The sequence below is a fragment of the Macaca fascicularis genome, chromosome 3 (assembly GCF_037993035.2).
Source record: "Macaca fascicularis isolate 582-1 chromosome 3, T2T-MFA8v1.1".
Lineage (NCBI taxonomy): Eukaryota > Metazoa > Chordata > Mammalia > Primates > Cercopithecidae > Macaca > Macaca fascicularis.
The window spans coordinates 79,383,178-79,399,615 of NC_088377.1; the positions used below are offsets into that span (position 1 = coordinate 79,383,178).

Sequence of the window (16,438 nt, forward strand, 5' to 3'; positions counted from 1 at the left end):
AAATTTATGTGTTTTAATAGACTAGACAACCTGGAGACAGAGTTTCTATTTTGACAATGAAAACTAAGACACCAGCTTTGTTCTTGCCAGCAGGGATGGCCATCCACTGCCCCACACTTCCCTCAAAGGTGAGGCCCCAGAAATGTGTAAAAAAGGACTGAAGGTTTTTTCCTCAAGAAATGGTTTCAAATATGTTGAGATTCCCAGATAAATGGATCCAAGATTTGTTACATAGAACATGGTAGAAAATCTTTCGGCTTAGAAAAGTCTAAATGCAGATATACTCAGTAGGATTCATGTAACACGTTGGTTAAAGAACCTTAATTTGACTCCTGCCTACCATGTGGGTTTTTTGTGATGTTTGAATGAACTTGCCCCTTTTATAAGCTGAGCAGAGTGTTTCTGCAACACACACCCTCAGGAGAGGTGACATAATTTGTTGGTTGGGGCTTCTTTTATAATTTGCAAAATAGGAATAATAATATCCACACTGCAGGGGGCATGTGGATTAAATAAGGAGGTAGATAATTATTATCTATTTGAACTCTGCAGAATGTCAAAACCCAACTACCATTATTTGGTTCGCAAATATCAGTGTTGAGCTGTACTATCTGATAGTAAATTAGCCAATAGTGTAATATTTTAGACTACTCCTAAAGTCCATGACAGTGGCATAGAGGAGGAATCCTGTTTAACTATTTGCTTAGAAACAAAAAAAGCACATTAAAATAAAATGAAACTTCAGTTTCAGGATAGCTGAACTGATTCTAAGCACCGTCAGCCAAAGCCAGCATTGTGGCTCCGGAGAAAAACTGACCACCCTATCCAAATTGAATCCTCACCCCAGCATGCAAGCGTCTGTCCCTGTCCCTGTGGAATTTCACTTAGTCCAGTCCTGGTTCATGCACTGCATCCATGACTGCTGTTGATAGGCTTTCTGATCCATAGTAAGGAAACAGCAATATTCACATGTGGCAAAGAAATTCACTCCATACCATTGCTGACACCCCCATTTAAACACAGGAAAGATGCCACAACTCGGTAGACAATTGTGTTTTTAATGCATGAGAGAAGGACAACAAGGTGAGCAGAGAAATTTACTCCAAAGGAAGTGGAGTTAAGTTAGGAAATGGAACAAAACTTTAAAATAAATACTTTTAGTCATTGCCTCAGAAAATTTCAGTAGATCATCACATACATAAAATAAGGGCAAGCTATTATTGAAAAACAAATAAGCATCAAAACATTCTTGGAAATTAAATACACATCTTTAGAAATGTGCACATTTAGACACATTCAGGTAAAAATTTTAAAACTCCACAGATAAAATTGTACTAGCTTCTAGAGAGGGGTTATGTATAGCTGTAAACAAATCGTGAGAACATATGCCTTCTCATCTGTGATACAAGATGCTAGAAAACAGAGGAGCTGAGAAGACAGTCTTCAAGAAGGATTTTCATCTGAACCTTCCTTTGGTTTAGCCATATACTGGTATTCAAGGATGAGAATTAAATGGAGCCAGCCTTCAGACACAAGAGAGCTTTGAGAGTATACCCTCCTAAGTTAGATTATACTAAAGTATATAATCCAAACAATGGAAAATAAATCTAGGAGAGGGAAAGACATGTATGTAGCTGTCCAATTTAATATGTAATATAAAGTAAAGGTTCCTATAATAGAAATACCATAATGTTACATAGATATATGTGCAAAATCCAGGAAATTTAGACATTTATTAGACAGGACTCCTCAGTTCTCAGAAATATGTCTTGACCAGTTATGCATAATTGGGTTTTGTGGCGATTTTTAGCTCACATAACTGGCACTTCCAAGAGACTCATCTTTATTATGGGCATGGTTGGGTCCAGGAGCTGAAACATTGTCTTAGAAGTATGTTCTTCTCCAATCCGCGGATAAGTTCTTCCCTGTGCTGGTTAAAATGGCAGCCTTTTATCAAAAACTTATAACCAATCCATTTATTCCAGCCCAATTGGACCATCTTCCTGAATACCCAAGGTGCTGAGAAGGACTTTGATTGGTCCAGCATGTGACACATACTCACCTTTGGACATAACATTGTCCTAGGGGAATAGTTAGGGGCAGATAGTCTCACCCAGATATGATAAATTGGTTACCTGCAAGAGGGCAGAATTCTTTTAACACAAACAGAGTGAGAGTGGTGGGCAGAGAAAAACAACAGCTGTTGATTATATGTTTTTAAAAGAACAGCAATTGGAACACAGCTGTGTCCTACAGTGGAATAACTTGGAACTTTCTCTGCCCAGGGACTCTAATAGGCACGTTAGGATTCTAGGACTAGAGTTTGATTCAGATAGTGAAGAAATAGGAGCTGACTGATACCAACAATACATCACTTGACTCTTAAGAGAATCCAGGTCTAATTTTAGATCCATAAATGTTTTTCAAACCTTCATTATCTTGCCTTCTTGAAAAGATAAAAATGTGTATGTGTATATTGCAGTGTTCTGGAGTCAACTGATTACCTTCATCATGGAATGTCTTTGAGGAGCCCAGGTCTGTGGCATTTTTGACTAGGACCTTAATATAAAATGTTAGGAAATGGTGCCCATCAAACTAAAGAGGCTGTGATTTTGACAAGGAATGAACAGGCAAACTTCACTTGGAGGAAACTGTGCCTAGGGAATCAGTTAGAGAGAGGGGAACGAAGTTTGAGGTGCATACTCAGAGCAGAATCTATATAATGCTGGTGGCAGAGGGTCTCTCAAAGGCGAATCCTAAACCCAGCGCCTCCAAACCATGCCTCCTGAACATTTGCACCCTGTGTATGCACACAGACACTAGGGATTCCAACCACTCAGCAGTATTTGATGTTTCCCATGCAGCCTGGCATTTATCTGCTTTTTCCCATCTTTTGACCCACCTGTCCTCTGCCTGCCAAAATCATGCTTGTGTTCAGACGCAGTCCAATGGTCACTTTCCTGTCTCCTCTAATTAAAATGAGCGACCACTTCTATATTCCTGTGGTATTGTCCATGAATCCCACCATCTCAACTCTTAAATTGACTGAAATGTATTGTGTACATTGGTGGGTTTAAACTAGGGTATACATTCTTCTGGGAGAACACCAGGATTTTCCAAGGGAATCCACTTCCAAATGTTATACCTCCACATGTGTTCTTTCCTGGAATTCACGTGCCTGAGAATTCACCCGTGACCAGCATCATTCCAAGTCTTTTTCCCCAATGCCAGTTTTACAGATACCTGCCTTCTCCCTCATAAAAGAGAAACATACCCCTCACCTATCAGGAAACTCACTGGGATGCACTTTCCTGAGATGGGCAAACCTTATTCCCGACCTCAAACAAGAGAACAAATGGAAATATTAGTATAAGATCGAGCAGATAAATAACTTTAATGAGTTGGTGGCGAATCTTTTTGCACATCAGGTGGTTTCCCAATTTTTCTTTCCAACCAAATTGACAAAGGATCTAATTGAGTTATCAGATTATAGATCATTAAGAATAATTTTTGTGACAGACTAATTAAGTGATTATTGACATATGTTAGAGGAAAAGTTTTAAAAACCTAATGGAATGATGTAACTATAACAAAAGTCCCTTAATTTACCTTCATATGTGACAAGCTTTGCCTAGTGCTCATATCTGTAAGATGAAAAATAGACTTGAATTTATGCCAAACCCTGCCTCATGCTAGCAGTAAGTAATCCAGTCATTTTTAAGGAATTAATTGGAAAAGCCTCACTCACTTATGAAATGCATTTCCAAATGATAGTTTACCTTTTTGCTTAACAAATGTCAAAGTTTCTAGAACATTTGTATAATTTTGGTTTGCTGTTTTCTATTAGTACAAGGATAACAGTATAAAAAGGAATTTAATACAACTGCCTTATGGTTAGGGGCAATAAAAATTACATTTTAACTTATATACATATTTTATACAAAAAGGCTTGATGAATGAAAAAAACTCAAGCAATAAAGTACATTCAATTAGGATGAGATTTTGTTAGGTAGTGAAATGGAAATAAGTTCAAGGAAGAAAAGACATGCTCTAAAACGCTGCCTATTAAAGGAAGAACTCGTTTACTCATTTTTACGTGGAGGGGGCTGGGCATGAAACTACTATGATATCCAGATTCCTTTGTTTATATTTTTAAATGGCAAAATATTTATTTATAAAATATTAATACTTACAACACAATTAAAATGTACATCTCTTGCAACCAACTAAACTCGTGATGGAAATTTTCAGATATCAGTGAAAAATGGAAGGAGATGCATGATTGTTCAAAATTATTTGGAGGGATATGCAAAAAAAAATTTCCATTTATTTATTTATGTTTAAGACGGAGTCTTGCTCTGTCGCCCAGGCTGGAGTTCAGTGCTGAGATCTCGGCTCACTGCGGCCTCCGCCTCCCGGCTTCAAGTGATTCTCTGCCTCAACCTCCCGAGTAGCTGGGACTACAGATGCCCACCACCACATCTAATTTTTGTATTTTTAGTAGAGATGGGGTTTTGCCATGTTGGCCAGGCTGGTCTCAAACTCCTGGCCTCAGTGATCTGCCACCTCAGCCTCCCAAAATGCTGGGATTACAGGTATGAGCCACTGCATGCGCCCCCCCCCCCGCCCAAATTATTGAAATGCTTTATGTCAGTTTGTATCACTAGTTCAAAAGCACTTCACGTTACTTTTCCCTTTCTTCCAAGTGCCTAAAACATGGAGAACAAAGCACAGGTTAAGATGAAGTGCAGCATTCCTTATTGGTTGTGAGTGGCTGTGGAACCCATAAGCAGCGGTGTGAGGTGGCGAGGTAGCTTTTCTGTCTTTGAAACATTTTCTCTGGGCCATATACATTTGGTGAAACTGGCTCTTGAGAAATCTTCTCTCTTAATGAACCACAAAAAAGCAATATCATAGGACACAAGATCTTTAATTTGCATTTAATAAAACAATAAAAACGAATCCATTCCAAAATTACTTAGAAGATACTTATATTTAGTGATGGAATTATCTTTGCTGACTCTGTAAAAGAAAAACTAGTACCGAACTGAGAATAATTTTGTTCAACTTGAGGAACTACTAGCCCTAAGTTAGCATTTTCTTCTTTATGCTTGAGCTGAAGAGTTTACCAAAGCTCATTCAGAGATATGTAATGGCCTCTGATTATATAATTTAGGTGGAGGACAATAGAAGGGTTACTATTCCTTACTTAGACTCTGGCTATTCATTTAGAAGAGAATTAAATCATGAATTTATATTAGGCTTCTGCTAAAGACAAAGTAAGTGTGTTTTTTCACATTTGCAAAAATCCTGCAGTAATAACTTTTTAGTTCAAAAAGGTTGTTCATGCCTTAAGAGAATAGCAAAGCTGCCAGTGCATTAATTAACTCAAAAATAATGACTTACCCTCTCAGGGACGACAGAATATAGCAGAAAGGACAAAGCCAATGTTGTATTCCTTTTAAAGATTCCTAATTAGTCACTGGTCAGTTGTAAAAATGGGTGTTTACATCCTATATGTTGATTTGGCTTTTCAAAGACTGCAGTTCTACTCTAGAAGGGATTTTAGAGCCCGTCAGAACCAACTGCTTATTTTACAGAAAGGGGAAAGGGGATTGTTCAGAGTGCAATTTGGGCTCTTAATTCAGCCCTCCTCCTGCTGCCCCTGGGTTTCAGGCTGGGGTCCCTGGACCGCTGGCTCTAGGTAAGCCCCTCAGGGGCTGGAGAGAGGGTGGGAAATGGGACACACACAGGATCTGGAGGACAGGACCTGGGCCCCCAACCTCGATGCAGCCCAAGCAGCTCCACGTTTTCCTTTTATGTTCTGAGTTTCCGTTTAGCATTGATGAAGAAAAAAAAATTAAAAAGTCTCCTGCACCATTATCTCATTCAGAAATTGTCAAAACATGTTACAGTTAATGGGGTTAATCATCGGAACCAGCCAAAGGAAGAAAAGAGATGTGGGGTGGGGGCAGGATGAGTGAGATGGGCATGTCTGATTCCAAACAAAAGATGCCCAAGACAGAGCAGACCTTGGAAAGGAGTGATCAGAAATTGCCTAAAAACTCACGCCAACCCAGGTTGGGGCTTCACAGAAATATCTCCCCTTCTCTTCAAATCTGTGCTCTTTCTGACAGCTCACCAGGAAGCTTCTCCAGGAAGTTCCCCACGCAGCCACCATCACCCTCCTCAAAGCCTTTGCAGGTGCTCCCCCTTGGCCACAGCCTGCCCCACCCTATACTCCAAGCAGTTGCCAGAATCACTGTGGGAAGGTCTGCCCAGTCGGGTCCTACCCCTTTGGCAGAAGGCCTTGCACCCATGTTTCCTCTCCTCCCAGCATTTAGACAGTTGTCTCTTCAATTTCTGTGCCACTCTTCTCCCTGGACGCAGGTAAACCTCCTGAGAGCAGAGCCCCCCTACCTGCTTCTGCACCAATGGCATGAATGGTGTCACAGGGCTGTGGCCAGGCCACACGGGCCATGGGAAGATTATCCACATGGAGAGCAGGAGAGTTGGCCTGGGCAAAAGGGGAGCTCTGGTAATAGCACTCGCATTAGTCATTTTGTAAATGGTTTAACACATGTGTGCACTGAATATGTGACCTCTCACTCCATGTTGATTTAAGGCTTTGCAGGTGGCTTAATTTAGACCACAGGCTCTCAACTTTTTTTTTCTTTTGCCTCAAAACTTCTGAGGAATATATATGTATGACCAGACAAGCATTCCTGATCTTTATAACTGGCTAGAGAAGGGGTGGAGCAGGGTTAGAGTCCCTCTGCCCTGCAATGTGTTCTGTGCCTCCAGAGGGCATGTACCAGGTGCTCTGAGGGCCCCCTCCAAGGGGCCTGGCAGCAGAGGGCTAGCGGGGGCACATTTGTTCAGGCCACTTCACACCTGAGTGATAATCCCTGGAGAGGGAAGAGGGTAAGCCAGGCTAAACCAGCATTTGTGTGGCCCCTACTGTGTGCCACCACCTCGCTCAGTCTGGCCTGCCACACTCTGCCTATGGGAGCACACCGAGAGTTGGTGTGACCATACAGCATTGTCATTCTTTGTGTACGTGTCTGTCCCTTCAGAAGCTGTGAGTGCCAGAGCCCACATGTTTGGATTGGAAATCGTGTCCCCAGGCCCTGTCATGGGGCACTTCACATTCAGGCACCCACTCAGCAATAGGGACCCTGTGGGCAGCAGCATTACATTACTCCATTAGGGTGTGAATCCAGGCCGCTGTGACCTGAGAGTTTTGTTCTTGTCATACTTTTTATATACAACATAGACAGAAAAAAATGTGCTGGTTTTATTGTTCAGTGATGGCGGCAAAAGGGAAGGCAAGAGAGGAGTGAGGGGAAACAGGGAGCTACTGTGACATTTCTTCTTAATATTTGTCTTGAATTAAGAGTCTGGCCACAAAAGCTGGGGAGAGAACTAGAAGAACGAGGTTGCAGCAGACCAGCATCACTGCATTCAGCATATCTCCTCGTGCGTTTGCGCTGTTCTAAACTATTCCTTTTTTTTTTTTTTTTTCATTCTATTCTTTACTTTGGAGCTCTTTAGTGAAATGTATTTTCTTTTAAACTTTTGTTCTTTCATTTGTTTTATTGTTTGGAATCTCAAACCAACACCTGATGGGATTTTATTTTGGTTTTGTTGATGATAAGTTGTTAGTCTCCTGTCCAGTTAAAATATTGGTGATGTTGAGTGCAATTGTGATGTCACTTCACTCTCAGTGCATGATTTTGTGGAGTGAGCATTCCTAGAGGAGTCTTAATTCACTTTGGGCATCCAGTGACTATTTAGGGGAAGAATGACTTTAAAACAAAATACACTGGGACTGCAACAAAACACAGTCCTTGTTTCCTGGACTGTCATAAATAGTGCTTAGATCATATATCCTGAAGTGTCTTGAAGTTTAAAATCTGTTTTTATTAAAAAACAGTAACAACTCTAATATACATCGGGCTAGAGTTGTGTGTTTTTGTCCTTCAAATTTCATCTCTATGCATAGAGCCTTCTGTGATTTTAGGGAATCTAGAAGCTCAGGAAGAGAAAAATAATGACCTCCCATTCCTTACACTTAATGTATGGCTATCTACGAATAGCTAGGTAGTTGTGCAGAATGTCCATAGTGCTACCCATCATTAGTATTAGTGCTTGACAGAACCTGGCTTGGAGAGCGAGTTGCCGCTCCGTGCATCTCACCAAACTGCTGCAGCAAATCACATTTAGTGCGTAGGAGCCAGGTAACCGCAACCACAGAAACTTGCCTCACATGTAAAAATTAAGGGAGAGCCAAAAGCTGGGGAGTAGGGCCATGAATCTTCTAGGCCAGATTTCAAATATGAAATACACGTGAGATGTTTTCAAACTGATATTTATGTCTGCTTATTTATATTTCCCAAAACTCTAATTGTTGTTAATGTTTTTCTAAAGATCTCACATTAAACAAGTTCCATTAAACCAAAGGTCAGACTAGAAACAATTGTATTCAACATGTCATTAGTTTGAATTTTTAAATGTGCTTGCCCATAGCCATAGAGAGGAGACCAATATAAAAGGCTAATTAGCCGGGCGCGGTGGCTCACGCCTGTAATCCCAGCACTTTGGGAGGCCGAGGCGGACGGATCACGAGGTCAGGAGATCGAGACCATCCTGGCTAACACGGTGAAACCCCGTCTCTACTAAAAATACAAAAAATTAGCTGGGCGAGGTGGCGGGCGCCTGTAGTCCCAGCTACTCGGAGGCTGAGGCAGGAGAATGGCATGAACCCAGGAGGCGGAGCTTGCAGTGAGCCGAGATGGTGCCACTGCACTCCAGCCTGGTGACAGAGCGAGACTCCGTCTCAAAAAAAAAATAAAAATAAAAATAAAAATAAAAGGCTAATTAATCAAATACTGATTTTTAAGGGAAAATTTTGCTCTCAATCTTACACGAATGACTCCCTCTGAGTTAAAATGTTTCAGGAGTATTCAGCAGTATTTGAATGAGGGTCTTCCTTTATTTTGCGCACCCTGAATCTGAAATTTTAGAGTGGGGCCAACACACTGATGTCACACTTGTTAGGCAGTGTGGACCCCAGAATGGTTTGGGCTGACCTGTCCTTACCGTGTCTTGTCCAGTAAGCCTGCCCCTGGGGTCTGGCAGCCACTGCAGCCCGGATGGAGTCCCACAGGTGCTGTCAGAGGCGGAGGAGACCGTGTCCGTTGGCAGCTGTTTTGCGTCGGAGGACACGACCGAGGACTCGGGAGTGATGAGTTCCCCCTCAGACATCGTCTCTCTGGACTCGCAGCAGGACAGCATGAAATACAAAGACAAGTGGGCCACGGACCAGGAAGACTGCAGTGACCAGGACCTCGCTGGAACCCCAGACCTGGGTCCCCAGAAGAGCCCTTTGTGGGAGAAGAATGGCTTTGAGAACTCACATCTGAGGTGAGTCATGGGAAGGACGGGTGGGGACGGAAGTCACAGCCACATCTGTGTCTCTAAAGAGTGTCTTTTGTCACGGGATCCAACACGTGCTATCACAATCTGCGCTGCACCAGGGCCCCGACCCTGATTCACGGCAGCTGCTCTCAGGCATGTCTCTGTGCTGTCTGTACATCTGCAGTAACTTACAAAGACTGTGTAAGAGTGACTTGTTTGCTTTGGCACCATACCCTTAAGTATATTTTTCTACTCAACATCATGTTTGTAAGATTTATCCATGATGATATCTGTGTTGTTCATTCATTCATTTACCCATTTTCCTGATAATGAGCACTTAGATTGTTCTAGTTTTTGAGGGCTAGAAACAATGAACAAGAAACATACGTCTCTATTTACATGTAGAGACTTTTCTAGAAGAGGAAACTGACAGGAAAGAGACTCATCTTCAGCTTTATGGGATACCTGAAATGCTCATGCAGTTGGCAGGCCCCCAGTGTCTGCAAGGTCCCCTTGTTGCACACCGATGCCTGTATTTAAGATCAGTAGACATGGTGAGCTTTGCCAGCGTGTAGGCGTAGATGGCTTCTCATGTAGCTTTCATTTACAGTTCTCTGATTAGGAAGGATGAGCATCTTGTCATTTGTTCATTAGCAATTTGGGTCTTGTATTGTATTAATTGCCTTTTCATAGCCTTTGCCCTTTTAAAAAACATGCTACATTTGGCCTGGCATGGTGGCTCATGCCCATAACCCCAGCATTTTGAGAGGCTGAAACAGGAGGATTGCTTGAGTCCAGGAGTTCAAGACCAGCATGGTCAATATAGTGAGACCTTTTCTCTACAAAAAAAATTTAAAAATTAGCTGAGCGTGGTAGCACGTGCCTGTAGTCCCAGCTACTCCGGAGGCTGAGATGGGAGGATCACTTGAGCCCAGGAGGTGAAGGTTGCAGTGAGTTGAGATTGTACCACTGCACTCCAGCCTGCGCAATAGAGCAAGACTCTGTCTCAAAAAAAATTGAATTAAATTAAAAATTGTTATGTTTACTTTTTTTTATTATTAAATTCTCCTTTGTCAGTTATTCGCACATGGAACATTTCTAAGTCTGTGGCTCGAACTTACCTGTGTTTTCTTTTCTTGTACAATGATTGTCTTCACATTTTAGTATTCATTTTTCCTTTTTCTCTCAGATGTATATAATCTTTGCCTATTTAAGAGATCCTTCCTGTACCCTAAAAGACTAAAGATAGCCTGAATTTCTTGTAAAACTGCATTCTCACATTTGGGCTCTCCTATACATGGGGTTTATTTTTGGGTGTGATGTGAAGAAGGATCTGTTTTTTCCCACTGATTCCTATCCCCACTGTGGTCAGACATCAAGTGTCCATGTGCACGTTGTTCTGTTCCAGCGCTCTTTCCGTAGCACTGGTGTATTTGTCCATCTCTGTACCAATATCACACTATCAGGATTCCTTTCTTTATTCTTATATAGAAAGGCATGTTGATTCTCTTCAGCCCAGCAATGTTTTTCATCTTTTAGATAACTTCAAGAACGCATCAAATAAATATTATGGAAATGTTAACAGAAAGAAGGTAAAATGGGCTGGATGCAGTGGCTCAAGCCTATAATCCTAGCACTTTGGGAGGCTCAGGTGGGTGGATCACCTGAGGTCAGGAGTTCAAGACCCACCTGGCCAACATGGTGAAACCCCATCTCTACTAAAAATACAAAAATTGGCTGAGTGTGGTGGCGCTTGCCTGTAGTCCCAGCTACTCGGGAGGCTGAGGCAAGAGAATCGCTTGAACTCTGGAGGCAGAGGTTGTGGTGAGCCGAGATCGCGCCATTGCACTCCTGTCTGGGTGACAGAGTGAGACTCCGTCCCAGAAAAAGAAAAAAAAAAAAGGAAATAAGGTAAAATGATTTAAAGAAATAGTTCATAAGCCAGTCACCAAAATGAATGAATGCTTTTATAATATGTTTTTCGGGTTTTGTTCCAACCCTATTCATATGAACACACAAATCTGTATCTGGTTAGTGTAATTGTCTTATCAGTAATACTTTATATATCTTTGTACCTAACAGTTTGTCATGACCAGTTCCCCATGTTGTTATACACACTCCCTAATAACGTTGAAGTATAGCTCTTCAATTCTAAGGGTGACTCCAAGACCAAGTTTATATTTCATCAGAAAGGAAATTTGAAGGCAGCAATTGGTTCCTTCCTGCCTACCCCACACAAGATGCATTTTTGCTGAGGTTGGCCTGTGTTGTTTACATCTGTGAGAACAGAGGAAAATTATGGCATTTTCCTTTTAGTCATTCAACATAAAGAAAAATCACTTTCTACTGTAATCTCTACGTCTTTTCTGCAGTTTGCATGGGGATTGCACAGGTTTGCATTCCACATCTGAAACTAATCAGACATGCGTTACTGTGCACCCTGAGGGATGCTGCGCATAGGACTCATTGTTTGCTTTGCTGGTGCTGACCGTTGATATAAAATCTTGCTGATTTCTATCCAAATAATGAGGGTTCATATTGACTATGGCCACAGCCAGGATAATCATTGAGTCTTTGGAACCTGATGCTTTATGCAAACAGGGAACACGGCATGTTTTCCTGCCCTCATCTCTGGGGTGCCACTGAATTTGAGAGTACTGTGGTGGGGAGGGAGGGAATTTGGGAATCTGATAGACCTACAGTGGAATCTCACCACCACTAACTAGCTGTTTGGCCTTTAAGAGTCCACTTAATTTTGCCAAGCATTACCTTTTGATCATACACAGTGCGGATATGCCACCTATCTATCAGAGTTGTCATGAGCCTGTGAAAAGCCCAGCACAGATGATACCATGCACGTTGCATATATAATAAGTAGTACCCATTGTCAGAACTACTGCCCTTAGTTTAGGAAACGGGGGCACCATTGAATTGCCCTGGACAATCACTTTCCTTCACCGGGTTGTGGTCAGCTCATCAGTCAGATGAGGATGAAGATGCTGCCTGAGCCCCTTAGCCCTGGCTGTGATGCTGGGTTATTTGCCCAAGAGTTGGGATTGACTCTGCCCTTGCATGGAATGACTCTAGTCTTTTTGCTTTTTGTTTTGTTTTTGGAGGGTAGGGGGGATTTCGTAGAATGAATCTAGTTTTTTGGGCACCATTTTGAGGTTTTTTGGGTTTTTTTACAGGAATTATCTCAACTGACAAATTAGACATATTCAGAGATTTCAGCATGGTATATCACATTTTTTCCCAAATACATGATTTTCAATAAATTTCAGGATTAATTCAAAGCGGTGCTTCCCATGCAATGCAAGGGTTGCAAATATGGATGCCTTAGAGGCAAGGCAGTGGTTAGGCAAGGTTGAGGGAGGCTCAGCAGATGAGAGACCACAGGCAGTGTGGAAAACACATGCTTTCTCTAAACAGAACAGCCCTGCTCCCTCTGTCCAACTGTCACCCTGTGGGTTACAGACCCAGTGTGGCCAGTTTTTGAAGAGAAGCCAGAAATCTGGATTTTTATGTAACGTCTCCCAAATTGTAAATGTTGGCAACCAATTCAAGCACTCAGGGTGAAACGGAACACATACGCAAGTTGGATGTGGCCTGTTCCCAGACTTACACCCTTCTAAAGACTGAAGGCTGCATCGATTGTTCCACTTCTTTTTGGGACAAACAAGATTACTTTCCTTGCCTATTCGCCAACTTTGGAATATAGTTGCAGCTACTCAGGTATTTCCTGTGCTTGAAAAATATCGATTCACACATAAAGTTGGGAATGAAGAGAGAATCTGCCTCTTTTGATGAAAATAGTGTGTTCCAGGGACAGGCTCGGCATTCACATCTGGAGTGAACCCTGTCGAAAGCCAAGGCAGCACAGGGGTGGTAAAGGCAGGGCTGGCGGGGACTGCCCCGGCAGCAGAACTCAGGTGTGGCCCAATGGAGCAGACCGGTCGGGTGGTCACGATCCCTACAGTGAGGACCCATGCCTCAGGGCTGACAGCCCAGACTCAAGGTGAGCTCGTGAGAGCACAGAAACCACCACTGTTCACAGGGGTGTGGCCCTCACCTCGGCCACCTGCAGAGAAGAACCCTATCAGAACACTAAACAGCAGCATCCATGTTCAGACTCTGGCAGTCGAGAGAAACAATAGCAAAGAGGAGGTTTTCTGACAGGCAGTGTGAGCAAAAGCCTGGCAGAGCGTCCCTAGTTGGCACCTCAAGCTCCTCTTTCATTGTGCCCTGAAACACATACCCAACCTTGATCAAGAGGAGGCTGCCCAGAGAGGGCATGACCACCATTCCCGGTGCCCTGTCCCTGATCCCCGAGCCCAACCTCCTGGCCCTACCCTGGATGACTCCCATACCTGGTTTCTGCAACTCATCCTGAGCCGCCCATTTGTGCTCCCAGAACCCGTGTTCATCTTACATGGCAAACGATGAAGATGTAGGACGTGGCTGTGACATGAGCCCTCTCCATCCCCTCTGAATGCCAGGCCTTAGGGGCTCAGGCAGAGCCGAAGTCACCTTCTGTCTGGCTGGCAAGGCCAGGCCTCTAGGCTGGGAGTGGAGTTGGATAGGTTGTGAAGCTGTCCCTGGTAGCCCCAGACATCTTCAGCTTGCAGAAAGTCTCTGCTGTAGTCCCAGTCATCAGGAAAATGAGGATTGCTCATGGTTTATCAACTTGGCCAAAGTGGTGTCTTCTGTTGCCACCCCTCTGTTATTTGGGTATTCACTAAACACTGTTTGGGAACAGCCTTAAGACCCTTCATCACCTGGGAAGACCCAAGTGTGTAAGGTCTACATCGCTATGTTCTAGTTTTCTTAGTTATTTCTCCATTCTCTGCACCCTACGAAGGTCAAAATCATCTAGACTCCTTTGGCTAGGGATGACTGGGTTCACACATTGACAAACTGGAGGCAAACACCATTTCCTCAAGAGCTCTGCCACCTGTCCAAGGAGAGAGCCATACTGGGCTGGCCACAGCTAAAAACTGTCCTGGTTCAGTTGCATCTTCACTTCTTGGGTTGTGTGCAGTTGTATTTAGGGACTCGACTGGCCTCGCTGCTGCTGCAGCCCTTACTTCATACATGGCAGCATTGGTGGGCTCCATTTGGTGTCCTTGGAGCCGAGGCATTAAATTGAAGAGCCTAAGGAATACCATGCTTCTAAGAAGAGCAAGTGTGAATGCTTGGTAATAATTGGAATATGTTGCGCGTTGGCTCATGCCTGTACTCCCAGCACTTTGGGAGGCTGAGGCAGGCGGATCACCTAAGGTCAGGAGTTCAAGACCAGCCTGGCCAATGTGGTGAAACCCCATCTCTACTAAAATTACAAAAAATAGCCAAGCATGCTGGCGGATGCCTGTAATCCCAGCCACTAGGGAGGCTGAGGCAAGAGAATCACTTGAACCCAGGAGGCAGAGGTTGCAGTGAGCTGAGATCACACCACTGCACTCCAGCCTGGGTGACAAGAGCAAAACTCCATCTCAAAAAATAATAATAATTGGAATATGTTATATGTGCTGCTGCAATTTGAAAAGAATATGTTTTTCACGTCATTTGATTGTATCCGATTATAATTTTTCACTGCAAAATAAATCTCAGTTGAAATTTGACCTTGTAAAGGGAAAATCAGACTCCCAGAGTCTTCCTCTCAACATAGTACAGCCAATGAAGAAACTCCTAAGGAAGAGCTCAGCCCAAAAGCTGAACAGGAATAACAGAAATGTGGTGGTTGCATTTCATTCTGGGGACACCTGGGCATGGCCCTCAGGGAAGGTCCTGTGTGCCTCACACATAGCTCTGCCATGGACTACATGGACCCACAGACTCTTATAACAGGCATATGTCCCTTATGTATGACCCCAGCCAATGCTCCTAATACTTAAAGAGTCACTTAATGTGAAGATTGAAGAGTCTGCATTTAGACTGCTTAGGGAAGGAACTGCCCATGGCTGGCAGTGGTTTGCCCAGTGGCTTCACCTCTTGGTTCAGTTTCCTGGTCAGTAAAATTGAGATATGCACTACCTCCCCTTACAGTAGTGGCTGATACATTGCTAGCCTTCAACGATTGGTACCTGGTGTTATTGTTGCAGGTATTGTTATGTACAACTGACTGAGGAAGGGGAGAAATTTGATTTGTTAGGTAATCTTTGTATCTTGTATCTAGCTCTGATCATCTTCCTCTTTATTTATAACGTGTTTGAAAAAGATAAATAGACACATATATATGTGTGCATGCATATGTGTGCATGTATTTGTGTGTATATATATGTGTGTATGTATTTGTGTGTATATATATGAGAGAGAGGGAGAAAGAGAGAGAGAGATGGATGGGGAAGTAGAGGAGACTGTTATATCCTCCTACCTGCAGGGAAGGAACAGTGGAACTAGCACTGATTATAAACTCTTGAATTCTGAAAGCAACCTTGCTGTAATCAGGCAATATCTAACTCTGTATAATTATTGTGAAAATCTGAGTTCTAGGGTTCCTTTTGGGAACATCAATTCCACAGGAATGCTGTGAGGAGTAAAAGAGAGAGATTGAGTAAGTGGGTGTCAGGCTTTTTTTTTTCTTTTTTTTTTTTTAAACTGTAAGGCCAAACTGTAATCATGTGCAGAGCCACCAAAGGTAGAGAGTGTAGCTTCTCCAGTTGAAGGGAGCCTCCCTGGAGTGCCTGATGTCCCATTTCAGCCTGGAAGCCTGTGCATTCCTTCTCAGCCCCCACTTTTCGGTGCATGCTGGGGATGATGGCTGCAGAAGTGCTTTATGAGGAGCTGTGCCATTACCTGCAGGCTTGTGGCTATGAGGAGCCTTATGGGACTGAGGGCCTGTGGTGAGAGGTGCAGAGGGACCCAGATCACACCAACCAACCTCTGAAACCTGGTGGGTGCAGAAACTTTGTGACACAGGAGCATTTAGAAACATTTGGCACCACCTAGAACCTTGAAACTTCATTGTTGACTGAAAGGTGAGTATGCAGCTCATGACTATGTGAGAGTGCATAGATTATGT

General features: G+C 43.1%; 1 protein-coding gene across 14 annotated transcripts in view; it reads left to right on the forward strand.

The window, feature by feature from the left end:
* Positions 1 to 16,438, forward strand: part of COBL (cordon-bleu WH2 repeat protein) — a 300,001-nt gene that overhangs the window by 262,022 nt on the left and 21,541 nt on the right. For 12 of the 14 annotated variants that reach the window (XM_005549568.4, XM_005549573.4, XM_005549571.4 and 9 more), the window contains one exon: positions 9,117 to 9,426. The exons of the other annotated variants lie outside the window; for them this stretch is intronic. In XM_005549568.4, coding sequence (XP_005549625.3) covers positions 9,117 to 9,426 — 310 coding nt within the window. The remainder of the gene's footprint in view (positions 1 to 9,116; positions 9,427 to 16,438) is intronic. 14 annotated transcript variants of the gene reach the window in all.